General features: G+C 50.2%; 7 protein-coding genes across 7 annotated transcripts in view; 2 read left to right on the top strand and 5 right to left on the bottom strand.

Annotated features, from left to right (window-relative positions):
• PFICI_09269 (uncharacterized protein) overlaps positions 1–330 on the bottom strand; it is a gene marked incomplete at both ends in the record, with an annotated part of 1,521 nt that extends 1,191 nt beyond the window's left edge. Inside the window, one exon of the mRNA XM_007837850.1 lies at positions 259–330. Coding sequence (XP_007836041.1) covers positions 259–330 — 72 coding nt within the window. The remainder of the gene's footprint in view (positions 1–258) is intronic.
• Positions 331–1,426: 1,096 nt separating this feature from the next.
• Positions 1,427–4,387, bottom strand: PFICI_09268 (uncharacterized protein; the record flags this gene model as incomplete). The annotated part of the gene is made up of 2 exons (XM_007837849.1): positions 1,427–4,104; positions 4,156–4,387. 2 exons carry the CDS (start codon positions 4,385–4,387, stop codon positions 1,427–1,429), a joined length of 2,910 nt encoding a protein of 969 aa, XP_007836040.1.
• Positions 4,388–5,888: 1,501 nt separating this feature from the next.
• PFICI_09267 (uncharacterized protein) lies at positions 5,889–7,211 on the top strand (the record flags this gene model as incomplete). Its single annotated transcript, XM_007837848.1, has 2 exons — positions 5,889–5,913; positions 5,968–7,211. 2 exons carry the CDS (start codon positions 5,889–5,891, stop codon positions 7,209–7,211), a joined length of 1,269 nt encoding a protein of 422 aa, XP_007836039.1.
• A 744-nt stretch (positions 7,212–7,955) lies between these two features.
• Positions 7,956–9,782, bottom strand: PFICI_09266 (uncharacterized protein; the record flags this gene model as incomplete). Its single annotated transcript, XM_007837847.1, has 4 exons — positions 7,956–8,725; positions 8,820–8,958; positions 9,201–9,268; positions 9,341–9,782. The coding sequence occupies 4 exons, from the start codon at positions 9,780–9,782 to the stop codon at positions 7,956–7,958; spliced, it is 1,419 nt and encodes a 472-aa protein (XP_007836038.1).
• A 954-nt stretch (positions 9,783–10,736) lies between these two features.
• PFICI_09265 (uncharacterized protein) lies at positions 10,737–12,389 on the bottom strand (the record flags this gene model as incomplete). The annotated part of the gene is made up of 2 exons (XM_007837846.1): positions 10,737–11,684; positions 11,748–12,389. The coding sequence occupies 2 exons, from the start codon at positions 12,387–12,389 to the stop codon at positions 10,737–10,739; spliced, it is 1,590 nt and encodes a 529-aa protein (XP_007836037.1).
• Positions 12,390–13,067: 678 nt separating this feature from the next.
• On the top strand, positions 13,068–13,430 carry PFICI_09264 (uncharacterized protein; the record flags this gene model as incomplete). Its single annotated transcript, XM_007837845.1, has 1 exon — positions 13,068–13,430. One exon carries the CDS (start codon positions 13,068–13,070, stop codon positions 13,428–13,430), a length of 363 nt encoding a protein of 120 aa, XP_007836036.1.
• A 408-nt stretch (positions 13,431–13,838) lies between these two features.
• PFICI_09263 (uncharacterized protein) lies at positions 13,839–15,600 on the bottom strand (the record flags this gene model as incomplete). Its single annotated transcript, XM_007837844.1, has 4 exons — positions 13,839–14,919; positions 14,976–15,099; positions 15,158–15,287; positions 15,358–15,600. 4 exons carry the CDS (start codon positions 15,598–15,600, stop codon positions 13,839–13,841), a joined length of 1,578 nt encoding a protein of 525 aa, XP_007836035.1.
• Between the last annotated feature and the right edge of the window lie 2,532 nt (positions 15,601–18,132).

The raw sequence follows: 18,132 nt of genomic DNA, 5'->3' as shown, positions 1-18,132 counted from the left end.
CTGGCCACCAATCTGAAAGTGGAGCGGCTGATGATTTTTGGTAGCGACCTCTGTAGGTGTCATATCGTGGTGCGATGCGACTCCCACCCGTATTGATTCTTTCGTGTGTGTCTCTTCGATGGTGTTTCCCAACTACACGTCGCAATGTTGTCGCCGGCCCCGTCCGCGCAGTTCAAAGTAGATTTGCGCTCTTGAATCCCCCCATAGTGATGTTCGGCAGTGGCGCACCGCAGAAAAGAAAATCGCAGGTTGACTTACCCCGGTACCAGCGACGCCTGCGTCGGTAGCGGCCACGGCTGGAGCCGACGTACAATTGGCAGTACCGGACATGATCACAATGATGGATCGCGGCAGGAAAAAGAAGACCAAGACAAGAGACGGCGAGGAACAAACAAAACAGAATGTCGATGTATGTCAAAAGAACAAAGAATAGAAACCACAATGTTTCAGGGTCTCTCTCTCTCTCTCTCTCGTGCGTGCGCGCGCGCAATAATAAAAGATCGGAAATCTGGTTTTTATTTCTACGACGACTTACACAAGACTGGCGAAACTGACCGAGGGCGCCACCTGCCCAGAATCGAAGAAGAAAAAAAGGTTAATAAAGGGACCCAAGACTAGGACCCTCCCCTTGCCCCCAACAATGACGCAGCGCCTGGTGAAACGCGCGCAAGGGAATCTCAGATCGACAGGCTAATCCATGTTGGGAAGACTCAGGGTCTTGGCAAGGGTTCTTCTTGTGGTTGGTTCGTTGACCTTTTTCGGATTCAAATAGATGATCTGCCCTCCCAAAGAAGAGAAAGAGGCTGTGCTGCCATCAATGCATCCTTTCGCTGGCTGGGAATGCTTGGGTTGTGCTGCTGTTGCCGCCCCCTCTAAAGATGCCAGCTAACCTGGTCATGCTGATGTGTCTCTCTTGTCTTTGAACCAGCCACATGCTCCCTCCCTCCTAGAGGATGCACCGCATTATTACTAAAGATGAGTCTCGGAACTGAGCTATCCTTTTACCTCGAAGAAAAGTGATGCATACAATTTCAACCTAGACACTTTTTCGACGCTACTACAATTGATCGTCATGAGATACACGAAAATGGCCTAGTATAAATCGGCAAGTCAAGCGTAAATAATGTATAGCGCCATTAGTCCTCCGCTAGCTTCAGGTACCGTCGGTAGTAGATGTATGCAAGAATAGCACTTGAGGTCACATTGATTAGTCTAACTAACAATGATTCACCCAGGTAACCTAGATGAACACCAAAAGTGACTGATTCACCGTCTCGTCCAGCATTCTTGACTTGATATTTTCGAAATGTTAAATATTGGGCAAGCGCACGTCTATGGGGTATATGTCTATCGTGTTCCAACAACGCCTAGCTCGGAAAATCATACCCAGCGAATAATCAAATCGACAACAAAGCTGTGCCTGGTATCAAGAAAAACGTTCTCCAGTTTCGGTCTTCCACATCCTGAATTGCCTGCCGAAACTGCCTCTCTCAACCTCATCGACCGGCTGCTTTCCCATATCCACCAGAGGTACCATCGATGGGCGTCCATGAGCACATTGAAATGGAAACGCGCATTCTGCCAACCGACCAAGTAGAGCCTTGCATTCATCCAAGGTCAGAATATCATTAAACATGATCGCGCTCCGGCATGCTCTCGAGTTAATCATGTCTAGAATACCTTGGGGGCAGCCGTGAAATCTTGATAGCCAATGTTGCTGCGTGCTGTCATGCTCGTCAACCAATGTCGACGCAATATGCTGCGGTAAATGACCATGGCCGCCACTGGTCTCGTTTAGCTTCCACAGCTCCTTCCTCAGTAGATCTATGAGGAGGCGGGGTTCTGTGCGGCATCTCTCAGCTATGCATGGGGGCAAGCTCGAAACCTTTACAAAGGACGGCAGCTTGCGGCTCTCAAATTGTGGACCTGATGGGAAAACGTTGAGGCTATAGGCAATACCCCAGTGCTTGAAATGAGCCAGATACTGCTCGAACAACGGGCGTTCGTGCGACGAGATTTCGTATTGGAGCATCTTGTCCAAGGTCTCAGTCTTTGCCCGGAAGCTAGCACTTTGAGGTCCATCAATGTCAAAATAGCTCGACATCAATTCCTCGACTTTGCATCGCTCATCAGCTGCATGTTGGTCGATTATGACCAACAGTGATGCGTCGTCCCCTTCAAGTGCTGCTCGTAGGTTTCTCTCCAGTAAAACTTTGACAAGGATAAACTTTTGATCGACTTGTGATATCACTTCGGCAGTCCGTATGGCTTTTCTTGATATTCGACTCTCGACTTTTGGCAAAATTTGGGCAAGCCCGTGATGGCACAAACCATCGCGCTCGGTATAACCACTAGCAGTTTCCGCAAGTGCGGATGCGTCAAATGCCACCGGGATAGGAGGCTCTGTGGCTTCAAAGACAGGGTTTTTCCACCTCGCAAGAAGATCCTCCACCCAGAGACTAGGCTCGCCTCGAGCAGGCGGAGATGGTGTCCTTAGACCTTTGGCTCTCTTTGTGAGTCGATTCGGTTGCCGGCTGAGCCCATGGTCCGCATCGCTCTCCGTCCGGGTGCCGGCAAAGCCTGTCCTAGCATCCACGATGCATTTCTGCTTTGTGGCAGGATCGAGCTGAGCAATAGTTTCTTCGTGTCTGCTTGCTTGACCAGATTCGACTGCGCTAGTCTGGGATCGAGCATGACTATAGTCAAACGCTTGCTCAAGATCCAGAAATGGTGGCCGGATGAGATTACCTTCAGTATTAAACAAAGCGGGCGACATAGCTGCCGATGAATCATTTTCAGATGATGGCCGAGGGCGAGACCTGCGCACTGTTGTGCCTTCAAAAACAGGCTCTTTACTGGACGTTGGCGTTTGAGAACCCCTGCTCACCCTCGACCATCTATTGAATTGTGACATGTCTGACCTTCCCCCGAGAAACCGAGCAGAAACCGCATCTCCAAGATCAGCGTCCGGAACAGATTGTGTCTTTGAAGCTGCGTCCATTTGTGAGACAGAATTGAATGATACTCCAGGTGAATCGTCCCTCGAGGATGATTCGCTTTCAGGTGCATTTGACTTGGAACGTCTGGGGGACCAGCGTCTCGTTGGCTTATAACTCAACGGATGAAAGTGATGCTTCTTCAGAAAAGCGTGCATCATTGCTTTGATGACATCAATGATAGTATGCAAGTGACTTTGACGATCATCGAGTATTTCATCCGCATCATGTCCGCCTTTGCAAGACACTAGATCACCAAGATCAACATGAACATAGAACATGGGATGCCTATCAATCCCTCTTTTACCCTTTACTTCACGATTGGTATATTCTCCAGTTCTGGAAAGGCGATCTTTGGCTCTGCGGACCTTTTCATCCTCATCGATACCGTCGGTGTCTTCCTCGACGCCAAAGCTTGAATTGGCAAACATTCGATTGATTTCTTCGTACAGAACATTTTGACCACGAATGTTGGCAAGTGGCTGAATGCCTATACTGATAAACTGCAAGCGTTTTGTGGCGACTGGTAATATGCATACTGCCCCAGTTATGGATAGCTGCGCAGCTGATGCTTTCAACGCGACCCATGCTGCTGGATCTGCATTATCGAAAAAATTAGCTTGGCAAAGCAAGCCAGAGACACGTGAGACAAGTAGCGAACGTCGAGCTCTCTCCGCTAGTTGAGTGATAATGGCTTCGGTGTTTCTCAAAACGGACGTTTGCTGACTAGTGCTCTCCCGAATAGAGACGCTGACCTGATCAGGCCAGGCAAGCAATATGGCAACGATCGATAGTTTCAGGTTCTCCCAGTCTCTCAGCGTAGTAGCCCGATCAAGTGCCAAAGCCCTCTGCTTGACTCTCACTGGCATGGAGCCAAAGAGATCACGCACCGTCACTCGGGTGCCATGGCTGAAGCTAAGCAGCCGTTGATCAGGAGGGGACGGCGTGTGGCGCGCGATGACCTTTGAGTTGTGAATCTTGACCGAATTATGAGAACGATGGCCTTCGTGGTGAGAGGCGACGGACATTAATGAAAGCGCAGCGACTGATGCCAGAAATGTGCCGCTGCTTCCATGATAAGAAGGGTGTGCTGGAAAGCGCGAAGTATCTGTGAGGATGTGAGCTTTCTATTTAGAAATATCTTGATGCCATTACCCACAATGTAATTTTCCAAGACCTCCACTCGCGGCGAATTCACTTGGGAGGATACCCGATCCATTGTCCTCTACAGAACAGTTTCCCCTTGAATAGTCTATAGAGATGGTGATTTTCGTCGCGGCGGCATCAAGAGAGTTTTCAACGAGCCCACACACCACACCATTTATGGAGGTTATGGTGGTTGAGGATTTGATCTGAGCAATGACATCTTCAGGTAGCGGTTTGATCGACATGGACGGTCCGGAGATGGAAAATCATTGTCTATATCAGTGTTTTCTGGCGTATAGTACTTTGTAGAAAACAAGCGTGTCCGAAATAGGCCAATGTTGAAATGTGATAGTGGATCGGCAGGTGGGAGGTAGTCGTTGTTTCAGGCGATGGACGGCAGATGCCGTTCAAGAAGTGCGCCCTTGGCGACCTGACAAATGAGTGTGACGCTCTGGGATGAATGCGACCAGTCAACAAGCAGTGATGGGAGGGAAAGCCAGAGTATGCAGACTGTCGTTACAATCGTCAATGGTAGTATGCGACAAGCTGTTATCGTCGACGAGGCGCGAATCCACAGCCGAGGCGAGCCAAGGCAAGCAAGGGCAAGGTTGATTATCAAAATCGAAAGTTCCCATCACGTGGGATTAAATTGTCCCCCAAAGGCAAAGATGGGGAATTTTGTCTGCGGTAAGTGCATGTGACGTCTTTGGTCTCCATAACAGCAGATATTGTCGGCGGTCGCTGGCCTGCAGGGGATCTCGGTGGCTTCGGCACCTGTGGGGGGTGCAAGCGCATCAGCTGTTTTAGTGGACAAGGTTAGGCTAGGATGAGCTGAAAAAATGGGGCGATCCTCTTTCTGGGGGCACTTCTCTTCAAAGGGCTCTTTGGGCTGGGCGACTCTGGTCCCGTTTTGGGCTGACATTCCAGTGGGCGGACCTGGACTTTACGTGCTGAATCTGGTCGCCGGAGCTATCGATTGATGAAGTCAAAGTGCTGCTGATTGATGGATGGCTTTCGTTTCGCTGGTTGAGAATAAACCATACATTTTGATTACCGACCGACCTGCCTGAACATTAATCATAACCTTGGTCTAGCCAAGGTGCATTGGGTTCGTATCCGACTGACAGACACCAAGCAGGCATTCAACGCCGCCGTCGATGAGGTCCTCGAACCTAGTGACTTCAGCTACTACTTCCCACAATCCTTTCGCGCACTGCATGCAATCCAGCAGATTGACAACCTTACGCTTGCGCTCTCGATTCCTTGACCGCAAACCGTGATCTGTTAACAGTGCCGCTCAAGCTGCATACACACGCGCACACGGTCATTACCTCTCTTGCCCTCTCACTCTTTCTTATCGCGACTTGTCATCATACCTACCTAGATCGTCAAGTGCCTAGGTGGCTGCAGACGCGGACATCGGACAGGAGAGATCACCACAGCTACCTACCTTCTCGTGCAGGAGGCAGCCTGATAACCGCTCTCGCCGACTACAATACGTACTCTTCTCCGGCTGCATCCCCCGTCACAAGCCGCAGTTCGCTCTTTGTTGTCATTGCGTGCGTGGTGCAGAGGCTCCGTACGCAAAAAACCCACTCAGGACTTTGCGTCCGCCTTTCTGATCGCCCGGTCCTTGTCACCGACTATCAAGCATAACCTAATATCGACAATCTGTCGCCGCTGCATTGACCCTACTACGTCTCACCAGTAGTATACAATCTTCCCAAAACAGCGAAACACATGGCCATGGCCGAGACAGTCCTTGCGAGCGGTAAGTAATCGTCGGAAACTTTTGCTTCCATCCTACTCGCACTTCCACTGCCAGACGCTGCCCACCCATTTACTGCTTCAGTCGTGCCAGTCATGGTTCTAACGCGACTTTTAGACCACCACGAGCGCTCTGGTCGCAGACGGCCGTTTTCTACTTGGGTCAAGAAGCTCGCAAACTTCAAAAACGGTTCCTCTTCTTCCGATTCCAACAAACACCAGCATCCTAAACGCGATCACGTTTCCAAGGAGTCCAAGAAGAAGCCGTCCAAGCAGAACAACCCATATCCACAGTCCGGGCGCATCGTGCCACCGCACCACCACAGCCAGCCATCGCTTTCTACCACGCACACTGGCGTCACAACCAATTTTTCAGATGGCCAGAGTCAGACATCACTCCAGTCCTCAGTCGATGGCGCCGCGCCTCCAACAGCTGGAGGCCTCTCTGTAGCCGGCACCGACAACGAAGCTTCGCAGTCTATTATGGCGCCGTCACAAATGACTGCTTCTATAGCAGGCACAAGCAGGACAGCCAACGGTAGAAAGGGAGGAGACAGTACTTTCTCGTCGCCGGCACCCTCGGTGCGATCACTTACTACCACTCTCACCACTATTCAGTCTGTGGGAGTGAATCAGAACGCAAACCAGCCTCAGCCATCTTCTCATCACCAGAACAGCAACTCGCAAAACATCCAATTCAGTCAGCCATTCCCGACAGCGTCGCCAGCGTCCGCCATACCTGCACATCTAGCTCCACATGGGGCCTCGGGGCATCCAACCACATATCAAATGGCTACTGCCAACAATCTACTGTCAGACAATGCTTCCATACTTACGTTGGCCTCCTCCAGCAAGCGGAGAAGACGAAGGTCATTTGACACTGATGCCTCGGTTCGAGCAATGGCTCCATCTTCACTATGGGGAGGTTCCCGCGAAAGCCTGCCCTTGAGTGTTCTCAGTGCCAACATAGATGGAGTTCCAACCACACCCGGATTGCACCAAACTACATCGAGAATGGCAGCGAACAACGAGCGCAATAGTATGTACTCGACCACGGGTATTGCAGCTGCCCTTCCAAGCGAGAGGAACAGCTTATACACAAAACAGAGCATCGCTGGCGACGGAGCCAGCGTGCGTAGTGGATTCCTTGGACACGGAAGAGCTGATAGTATCAACGGAAGTGTCGTCGGCGTCACTAGCCCTCTTGTAAGCCCTCGAGAGGTATCCGAGAAAGGCGCCGCTACAGAAAAGGACCCAACTGTCGGGTCAGCGAGTCAAGACAAAATTCAAGAGAAGGAGTAAACGACACGAAAACGCATTTACACTTTAGACTCTGGCACCATAAATCGAGTTACAAGGCGATGAATCTTTTTCAAGGCGTTTGGCCAAGACAGCGACTTTTGCTTGCAGGGCTTGTAAGTTATGAATATTGAGGATTGATGAGCAAAGAATGAGCCTATATGGGCAATTGGCATGTCTGGACCGGGAATTGAGCGATTGGAGCCATAAATATTTAATGATAAATTGATACCCGTTTTGTTCAATCTTTTGCCAGCCAAATCTAGCATTAATATGGAATTTAATGTCCTAGTAAGAGTGGTGAAGCCACTGCCACCCAGGTTATTCACGGACTATTACTTCTACATCATTGAATATCTGAGATATCTTTGAAATCTTCCTCTCTCCCAGACAGAAGTTGTCCAAGGAGGGGCATTCATTTATCAATATCGGGCAAAGACGATACACAGTCCCCTCGACTTGTGAGGGCCAAGCTGAGATGCCATCTCCACACACTTGGATGAGCTCAAGGCTTGAACAATGATGCTATGTGACTCTCATTATGGCCAGTCTTCTGGCGAACCATTGAGCCTTTTGACTTGAATGATTCATAATGCAACGATTTGCATACAGTGCTGAACTGGCAAGTAGTGCTCATAGAGGTACAGCCTTATACAATTTACTGAAAACACATACATAATGACATTTGGCTGGCAATCTGCGTACAGTGCCCCCCTTCAACACATAATGGGAACAGAGTTACTCAACTCAATAGTATGGCAGCGGATCCAGCTCAAGTCCTTCCACCGAGAGCTTGAAGGAATCGTTTCGCGAATAGCTGCCCCCAAGATCCAGATCCAGGCGTCCGCGTACGCAGTCCTCGAAATCCACGTCGGCGTAGATGATGCCCTTTTCGTCTTCCCACTGCGGACCGGCCAGGATGTCGCCAGAGGGTGAGATGATGCAGGAGCCGCCACGAGAGATGAACTCATCTTCGGCGCTGACGCCGTTGGGTTGGGCAGAGGCCTTGGTAGTCGCAGTGGTAGTGGCTGTGGAGATGCCGCTCGGGGCTGAAGCCTTCTTGGAGGATGGAATGCCGTTTTGCTGCTGCTGCTTTTGCTCCTGCAAAGCGCTACCTTCCTCCTCGATGACGGGGCCGCCGGCGCCGTCACGGCCGCAGAGGACAATCTCGTGACCGTCCTCATCAAAGACGGAGCGCCGCCTCTCGGTACGGGAGTGAGCCGCGCTGCCGCCTTCGGGGAGGGCAATCTCGAAGCCCTCCTCGGTGTAGCACGAGTTGCGGCGACCGCCGCCGCGCGGGTGGGACTCGGGGATGCCGTTGAGGTCTTCGACAACCGTGGCTGCCGCGTCGTCGCCGCCTGTAGCCGCGGCCGACGGCTCGGCGGTCCTGCGGACGCACATGTTGGAGCTCACGACAAAGCAGCGCCCCTCGAGGCCAATGGTGCGCATGGTTGAGAGCCAGCACTCACGGCCGTCGGCTGTAGGGCAGAGATATAGATTGATGTTTTGTGCATAGACTTTGAGGAAGCCGTTAGACTAAAACTCTTCATAATTTACAACACGGGTAGCGACGGTGGGGATCAGAGCATTGCATATGATGGACGAACTTACGTGCTTGCCTCAGGAGAGGCATGTAGTTTTCCCAGCATATCGCAGCGCCAATGTTGAGTCTGACTCCCTTGATTGTCGTGCTCACGGCCTTCAAGGTTGCGGGTGACCCTTGAGCCCACACAAGGCGCTCTGTGCCAGTCTAGAAGAACTTAGTATTCAGAAGAGAAACGAAAGAAGTGCTTATCGAAATATGTTTGATGCTTTCCTGGCATGACGCGACTAGCTCAACATTGGAATTTATACTGAAGAAATGTCCAAGTTTGATGAACTCATCAACATGCGAGTAGCAGCTCAAGGTTGGAAAATAACTTGCAAAAGGAAAATTGCTTCTTTCTTCCTCTCGACATGACGATGATCAGTTTGGCGTTATGGGTCACTTACAGGCTGAGTCTTTCTTCTCTTTCCAATGATTCCCAACTTTGGACAAACATAGACAGCTGAGCAGTACACTATGCCATGTATGATTAGAAACATTTCCGTATGAAACTTGTCATTCATTAGCTCAGAAATCAGTTGCTTACAGCTTCCTCCAGCCTTCTCAATCATTCCAGTGACGATAAAGACGCCAGTCTCTCTGGCAATGCGCTCGAGTTCCTCTCGCGTTCCATCGCCACGTTGACCCGCGACTTTGCCAGTCTCGCCGGCCAATTCGTCAGCGGGAAGCTGTCTCTTGACCCATGCGTCGCCGGCGCCGGCACCTCCGCCGACAGTGTCGCCAAGGTCCACGGCCGCCTTGAAGTACCGCAGATATTCCTCTCTGCCCTCGGCCGAGCGGGATCCGATCTTGCAGCCGAAATACGTGCCCCGAGGGTAGCCACCCAGATAGGCTTCCGGGAGCAGCAGGATGTCGGCCTTCTCGGCAGCGGCGCTGCGGGCGAGCTGGTGGAGCTGCGCAAGCGTCTCCTTGCGTGTCGCCTGGGTCCCTGGAGACGCCGTCGCCAATCTGATTGTCTGAGTTGCCATGATTGGATATTCCGTGTCTTTTTTTTTTATTGGCCTTTTCTCGCTATTTCCCGTACGCTTTTCAATTGATACTGAGAAAAAAAAGAAACGAGTCAAATGGCCATTGGTCACGTTTTATAGAGGTTATGTGAGGGGTTCACCAAACCCCGAAACCTTATGTATCATAGTAGGTGGATAACAGCTGAACATGAGGGGCCCCGTCTTCGGCCACTGTGATTTGGAGCTAATACCGAACCCATGAGGATATTATCACAAACCATTGTCATAACTATTGCGTCAAAACATGAGTCATCTAAGCGAAAAACAATCTATCTATCATTCGCCGAGAATACATCGTCAGTCCCATTTTTTGTCGCAAGGTCAGCACAGATGGCTTGATTGATGCTAATGATGATTCTAGTGTGTATTGAATTCGGTTCTAGCCGAAATCTCCATTCTTTACTCATTCAACATACGCAATCTCAGCTGGGGATCGAGCTTTGTGCTTCATGCTTTCTTTACTAGGTACTTAAAGGAATACCTCTGGCTATAGCACTTTCCCGAGGGATGAGAAATAGAATTGCGAAAAGTTGACATGGAAATTGAACAGTCAAAAAGGAAACAAAAAGGGGTAAAAAGAAACAGACATATGGCTGATCCAAACGGATAGAACTGATCAAATACGAGAGATGGCTAAAAACAATATAATAATTGATCTTGTACAACCAAAATTGAATAATTTCTAGTTGTCACAATACTGGAATATTCACAAGCTGAGTCACTAAAAGTGATTGAGGAATGAAGTACCTACTCTTGGGTAAAGGGTGTACGATTAGAAAAAATGTGTTCAAGTCCCAGCTAGGTTTTCCTATATCTCTCTAGTCAACTGATATTTACTGTATCATTGACACCTCAAGACTTCAGGTAAGGAGAAGTACATGTTTGTCATGCCGTTTGTTAAATCTCTATAGCATATTAAAACATCAGCTCCATCAAGTTGGCTATGTCAGCTTTGTCTACCCTTTTCGACGAAGGCTTCAGTTCATGTGGAAACCAGTCTTCGAGTCTGCCGCCCGGATGTCCTGGCGTGGCTGGTGATTTGTCCTTCTCTCTACCCGTGATCATGGCCCCGAGTGCCGTGCCTGATAGCCAAGCCCACACCATTCCATCGCCACAATATCCAGCGGCGATCCATTCGCCAGCGTCGACACCACTAGACTTTTTGACTTGACGTGGCCGTCGGCCAGTCAGCTTTGGGTCGAGTCTGCCTACAAAAGGAAGCAAGTCCCCTGTGAGAGCCACGACACCTGTCCAGTATTTCTTTATCCTGCCGCCCTCTTGATCGTCTCCCCACTGCGGGGAGAAGATGGTCGGAAAGATGTTTCCAATGTGATTTACAGTCAGGGCATCAATGGCCTCACTGCTGTCGTCATATCGTCCGATGACGCTCAAGCCCTGATCACGACTACGATCGAAACCTCCGCCGAGCATGATATCACCAGGTACACCATTTACTGTTGGGCGTTGCGTGATGTAATCAAAGGCCGACTTTGCATAAATCACCGACCAGGAGCGCGACCCGCCGTAGTCTGGAAACTGCTTGCCCGGACGCTGTGCCGACATGTGTGCCAACAGACTGCTAAGCTTACCGCGCAAACCAGGAACAAACTGACCTGCAAAGCCATTTGTAGCATGGACCACATGATTGCACTCGATGATCCCACGATCTGTCACAACTCTATAGGCTGTGTTTTCAGTATCCCCTACTTGAATATCCGTGACGGCCGTCCTGGTTTCGATGGATAAATTCTCACCGAATTGAGCTAATAGGTCTCGCCACACACTGGATACGAATCGATATGGCCACAGAGCGCCAGCAGTGTATGAGATGGCCCCCACAACGAATTTATTCACGTCGAATTTCTGCTCATGGTCAGCCATGATCACTGCTAACCTTGAGCTATACAAGAAGGAACATAAACTCACTTTTTGGGCAGAAGCTGCATCATAAGTCTCAATGTCCAGCTCTGGTATCCATTTCCTCAACTCTCGCACTTCTTCGAATACCTTGTCTCTGTCCTCGGGATCGAGGTATAGATCTACCGTTTCGACCTCACGGCACTCGGCCACATCCCATCCCTCGGACTGACACAGTTCCGTCAAGATCTTGACATGCGCCAACTGAAACCTCGTGACCGCCGCGGCACGTTCTGGGCCGAAATTTCCCTTGAGCCGAGCAAACAACTCGTGCGGAGACGACTTGATGTGTCCGCCGTTCCGACCGGTGGCGCCGGAGCAGAGGGTTCTGGCCTCGAGCACCACGACCCGGGGCTTCCCGCCCTTGGCCGCGCCGCTGCTCGCCTGGAGAACCGACCGCACGACAGCCGCGCCCGTGATACCGGAACCGACAATCACAATGTCGGCGCGTTCCGGCAGCCCGGGCGACTGCGTGTCTACTAGTTCCGGGTGCGGTGGGTCTTCGAGCCAGTAGGACGGGGACGGATTCGGGACAGGCAAGCCGGGCGGTTGCTGGACCCGTTCTAGAAGCTCTTCGATTTGCTTGTTGGCCATGAGCAGCGCCTTGATGGCCAGACTCAGCGTCTTGAGCTTTGATTGCACGACCCCCATTCTGTAATTGTTGCTGCGTTCTAGCTGCTGCTTATCTCACGCCGCCTTGGTGGCGGGAATCACGGGAGAACGGTGCTTAATTCTTTTTTCAACAAGGCCAGGGTTTACACTCGAACGAGATGATTATATCTTTACCCGTATATCCGGCTCTAACTCAATATCAAAATAATTGCGAATAGGGGTAGCTGTAGGTTCAATCAGATAGTTGTCAGCACGTTAATCATGGTACCAACAAATGACATGGACAATGCAGCCAGCCAGCTAACCACCCTAGCAGGACAATGTTTAGTACCGCGTGCGCCAACGCAGCTTGGCACTGTATAGCTCTAAATCATTCCAGAAAATTCGCGACTAGACGACGGCAGACCCATACGACAACGACATTTAAATCCCACGAGGAAGCAGTAACAATCCCTAGAGGTTCCTTATCAGTGACGGGCGTAACAAGCAGACGCGACTATAAAAACAGTGTGGCGTCATCTCAGTCTTACCTTTGACACTTCCCAAGAGATTACCAGATTGGGGGAGACAAGCACAGTGTCTCTTCACTCTTGCGACAAAATCATCCACAACATCACCTCAATGAAATCTTACCTGGCAGCCCGCAGTCTATTGAGAGCAGGTCCTATACGTCGCATCACACCATACACCTTGCGCAACAACACAACACACAGAGCCATGGCCTCTGCTCCTCCACACGACCAACCGGGGACGTCTGCACAAACCCCAAAGGTGGCAGCAGACAAGCAGCAGCAACAACAACAACAACAACAACATCAGCCCCTCCCACTGCCAGAGCCTCCAAAGGAAGGCGACACCATCAACTTGAACGTTGGCGGCGAGGGCGTGCGACTGGACCACATGGGCCCCCTCGTCGTGAATCAAGACGGGACCATGAGCCGCATCTCCAACTGGGCAGAGATGAGCGACATTGAGAGGGAAAATACGCTGCGCATCCTGGGAAAGCGGAATCAACAGCGTCTCAAGAAGTTGAGGGAGGAGAAGGAGGCGGCGGGCGAAAAGGCTGAGGATTCTCAGTGAGGTAGAGGCTGGGATGAGCTGAGCTGAGATATGCTAGTAGTTGGTTCAAGCTGGAAGAGCGGAGATGGGATGGCGCGTCTATACAGCCACGGTATTCATTTTTGGCACATGCCCTCTGACACGAGAAACAAAGACCGAGATGGGTTATGAACTGTCATGGGCCGGGCGACAGTAAACGTGTTTGAAGTGGAGGGTCATTCACATTTGCTCTGAAAGAGGACGTTTGAGTACAGGGTCCTTCTGCTCTCGACTCCAATACACTGTTTCTTAACACACCACATTTGTATGTCTACCTATATCTATTGTATGATGGAAAACTATAAATAAGCCAATTTCTTTTTCTCACTCTTTCTTATTTGTACTTCCTCTCCACTCCTTCCCGTGGTCCTGACGAGACCCAACTGACATTTATTCCAGAGCACTTGTCCCGTTTTGATCCTGGATCGACACAGGAGAAGGCAGATGATGGCATTCAATGGTATGCTTGGTATCGACCACAGCTCCTTGGGTAATGGGGCTAACCTCGGACAGGTCGCATTCAATTGCAGGCTGCGCATTGATCGATTGAAGCTCGACAACATGGTCAGCTTCTGCCATTTCATACTCGGTATCCTGCTTGATCTCGGTCAATTCCGTCTGGATCATAGGATGTATGTCAACCGATCCAGACTCAGCGGCAGTGATAACTTCTGCCATGTCGAACTCGACCGTAAGCTCTGCATCAGCCAACTCGCATTCAATCAGGCTCTCACAGGCCTTTGCGCCCTGCCAAATCTTGACAATGCGCAGGCCATTAGCCTCGAGCAGGCCCGTCCAATCGTCCTCGGTGCGCTCCCGGGACGAGAACAAGGTCAGCATGACCATGTCGAGGGCCGTCATTTCCCAGTGGGCATTACTCTTTGGGATGACATTTTCATTGATGAGCAGGCGGCTGTAGCCCGGCGCCATGGCCGCCTTGATGTTGCGCAGAATGGACCCGCACACATCGTCGGGCCAGTCGTGCAGCGTCGAGTGCATGAAATAGGCGCGGGCGCCCCGGACCGGCTGCGGCGTGTGGAAGTCGTGGCTCATGCGCACCACGGCGCCGTCGAGCTCCTTGATCTGCTCAATGACCTGCGGGAGGTCCTGGAGGATGAGCCGGCCCGGGTGCGAGGGGTGGTGCTCCTTGAAGGCGGCCAGGTCGTGGCCTACGCCGCCCCCAATGTCCACCATGAAGGGCGCGTCGGGTGCCGTGCTGGCCCCGTTGATCAGCCGCTCCTGCACCGGGTATACTGCCGGGTCCATCCAGCGGAGGCGGCCCTGTGCGTATGCTCGCATGTGGTTGTTGAAGCTCTCACCGTAGCCAATCGTCTGCAGCCACTGGAACATGTCCAAGTCCGTCTTGTACGCGCGCTGCATAGAGGTATTGTGGGAGTCGATGGGATTCTGAAAGTTGGTTTCAATGGCGAATTCATGGAATTGGTAAGCACCAGCGCTTGTGCCGGAGCACCTGCCGAAAACAAGTCAGAGATTTGTTTGATTTTTCATGGGAACAATAACACCTACATGGCAATATGACTGTCGCTTATGAGTTCATGAGCCATGGATTTTGTAAAGTTGGTTGTCTTGTACTCATTGGTACCGGTCTGCACCAAGTATTGCATCGAGGCGAGGTGACGCATCAGGCGTGCTATAATATCTACAGTGAATAAAGTTTCTGTGTTATTCTTGATATGGTTCTCACTTACCAAGAAGAACCGAATCCATCCCAGTAGCAACAGCCAGCTCCTTGACCGTCTGGGGTCTGTCCCCATTTTGAGCCATTGTGCGCCATAGACCCGAGACCGTACCCGTGTTCAACGCAGCAACAACGCCAGACTATGAAATATTAAGTTAGATGATGATTCGATATCAAGTCTCTGGAATTTTCTCAATGGTGGCCCATTACCTGTGCCCAGCAGTGCCTGATCATCGTCTCACGGGGAGTCTCAAGAGACATGACCAGCTTCCAGGCTGCCTGCAACATGTCAGACCGAGCATCGTCGCTGTCCGTAGCCAAAGACGGCAGCCCGGAGTTGAGGTATTTCAAGGTAGGAAGTACGGCTCCCAGATCGGCTGGATTCTTGACAATGGATATATCAACTGGCTCAGCCTGGCGAGCACCTTTGATGCCATTTGTAGCAATTGCCATGGTGGTCTTTGTCCGGACCCGAGAGAAAATTTGATACAAGAGTTTTGAGTATCATTTATTGTTGAAAAGCCCAAGAAGAAGGATGAAATGGTTCGCTTGATGAGAGGGAAAAGCACGAGAATTGATAGTCCTGACTGTCACTTATATGCTGGTCCCAGGAGACGGGTAGTTGCAGACTTAGACTGCAGCTTGCAGTAAGAAAAAGCAAAATCGGGCTCATACAAGTCAGCTCCCTCGAGTATCTGGCATCCCCAGTCACCCAAAATGATTCATTGGGCTTGTCCCTCATGCCATGTATACCCTTGTTTGCTAGGATATCCTTTCCAGACTCGAGGTTGCGAGGTATACTACTGGACGCCCTCGAGAACCGACACTGCGTCCGCAAGCATTGTCGCCGCCACTTTTGTAACCCTTGACTACGTCTTTGAAAAAATTGATCACTTATAGCATTGGTTAGCGACTATCATTGCCAATTGTCAACCAATTCACCCTGCATTCCAGCTTTTGCCAGTTCAGCAACGCAGTTGCAGCTCTTTGTGTCTGTCAGCTGTATTCAGCCTCGAGGTAATCCTGATTACCTAGTTAATTGTCTTCATCAACATTCACCTCGGCAGAAGTAATTGGCACAGTGGATTCCTCTCACCTCCCATGCAGAACTTGAATTAATTCGGAAAAATTGATCCATCTCGGCCGGGCCAAACTGTTCATGTTTGCTCAATACTCGCCCCTTGCCGAACATTATCGCCAGAGCATTTAGTGGCGTCCCCATAGCAAACGGGAATAATGCTACTCCTTTCACTTCTTGGTAAATAAGTCGCGCCCCCTTGTCTTGGCATGGAACAGGATAAGGCGTGAAGCCAAAATCACAAAGGTGCTGATTGATGGATATTGAGGCAAACAAACATTCAGCTTTGGCAGATCCGATGTTCTGGTTTACAAATCCCAACCCCGGTCTGCCCGTAATCGCCGGGGTATGTCCCAGCGTTCTGTAGAAACAAGACGCTGGGACGTGCTACCGATCGGGCCCAGAGTACCACATGGACTCTCTCCACACAATGAGACTTGGGACTTAATGCCATCCATGTAATGCGGGGCTATAAGAGACTACAAAATGGGAATCAGGGTGGTAACTATTGGAGTGACCGTACGCCGTGTCACTTACCGTTCGGCTATACTGCAAGGGGTCTCAGAGGCAAACATTTGACATTTTACTACCTTGTATCTTCCCAGGTCTCTGATTTGATCCCATTCGGATGGTGTACGACTGACTTGTCAATCCTTGTTGAGGAACCAGGATTTAATGTAGAGTACATTCATTGTCTTTGTCATCTCTCTCAGGTACACCGGTACTGCGCCTTCTAAGCATCGAAGCAAGGGAGAATAAACAGACTATTACATCTCAGGGTCCTCTACTCCCCGAATAGGTATTTTACATTTTGGGACAATGGTCTGTGTGATCTATCAGACTATTGTCCATTCTCTGGTTGAGAGTCCAGCCATTCAAGTAGATTGATTTTCAATGTTCAGGGTCAAGGGAACAGTGAACTCCATCATTTTATACTATACTACTGTCGACCGCATCTTTGTAGCATCTCAGAAGAATTCCCTCATAGGTCTTTGCATGCACTCAAGATATGTACCTGAAACAAGCGTCTTGTCGATATTTGCTATTCCAATACTGTCATACCCGTCATGGCCTGCTTCTATACTATGAGTTCCTTCAACTACGCCAATTTTTGCACTCATCTTAATTTTCCTTATTTTCAATCATATCTAGGGCTTTAAATGTTTGTACTTAAACAATCGTAATTTGTAAAAGGTCACAGAGCTTGGGGATCCCATAATTTGTTCTTGATACCATCTGTCCGCGACCAAGGTTCAAGGGCTAGGCTCCAGATGCGACTCCAAGGACATTGGAGTAGTCGGGGTCTAGATCGAGCTCACCCATTACTATTCAGGCTTCGGGCCTTGACCGTGCGGCCAAGTCCAGTCCTAGACGGACAAAGTCCCGAATATTCTAATGTTCAAATGGCTAAGCTCCCTTGCTTCATCACAAACCATTGTTACCATGGCTCTGCCTCGCAGATCTTTGCAGGAGTTCCCGCCGCTTCTTACGCATCCCAGAGTATCCCAGATTGTGTTTGCCAATTCGCCGCCTTTTCGAGGTCCTACCAGGGTCATCTTCGCCATCTACTGCCCACATTCGTGAGTCCCAGTGATAAAACACGGAGTATTTTCCATAACCATCTCTATTTTGATGAAAGTCCGGAATCGGCGGAGACGTTGTGTCATGATATCAGCCTCTTTGATTTCCTCATGAGTCGATAGTGATATGCAAGGAGTTCAAGAGAGAGAAAACAGACAAATCTCAGACTCTGTTCTCTCAAATCAGTCGGTTAAGCATGATATGCAGTTGATCCTATCCTCTTCCCGAGTCAGAGTCACAACCTGAGCGATAGACAAGTGACTTGATTACTCAAAAGAGGCTCAGGTTGTAGCAATGCTTGCCCACTATAATCTGACCACTTACTT

The sequence above is a fragment of the Pestalotiopsis fici genome (assembly GCF_000516985.1).
Source record: "Pestalotiopsis fici W106-1 unplaced genomic scaffold PFICI_Scf_6, whole genome shotgun sequence".
Taxonomy (NCBI): domain Eukaryota; kingdom Fungi; phylum Ascomycota; class Sordariomycetes; order Amphisphaeriales; family Sporocadaceae; genus Pestalotiopsis; species Pestalotiopsis fici.
Note: the sequence above shows the minus strand (reverse complement) of the source record. Positions and strands in the feature narration are given on the sequence as shown.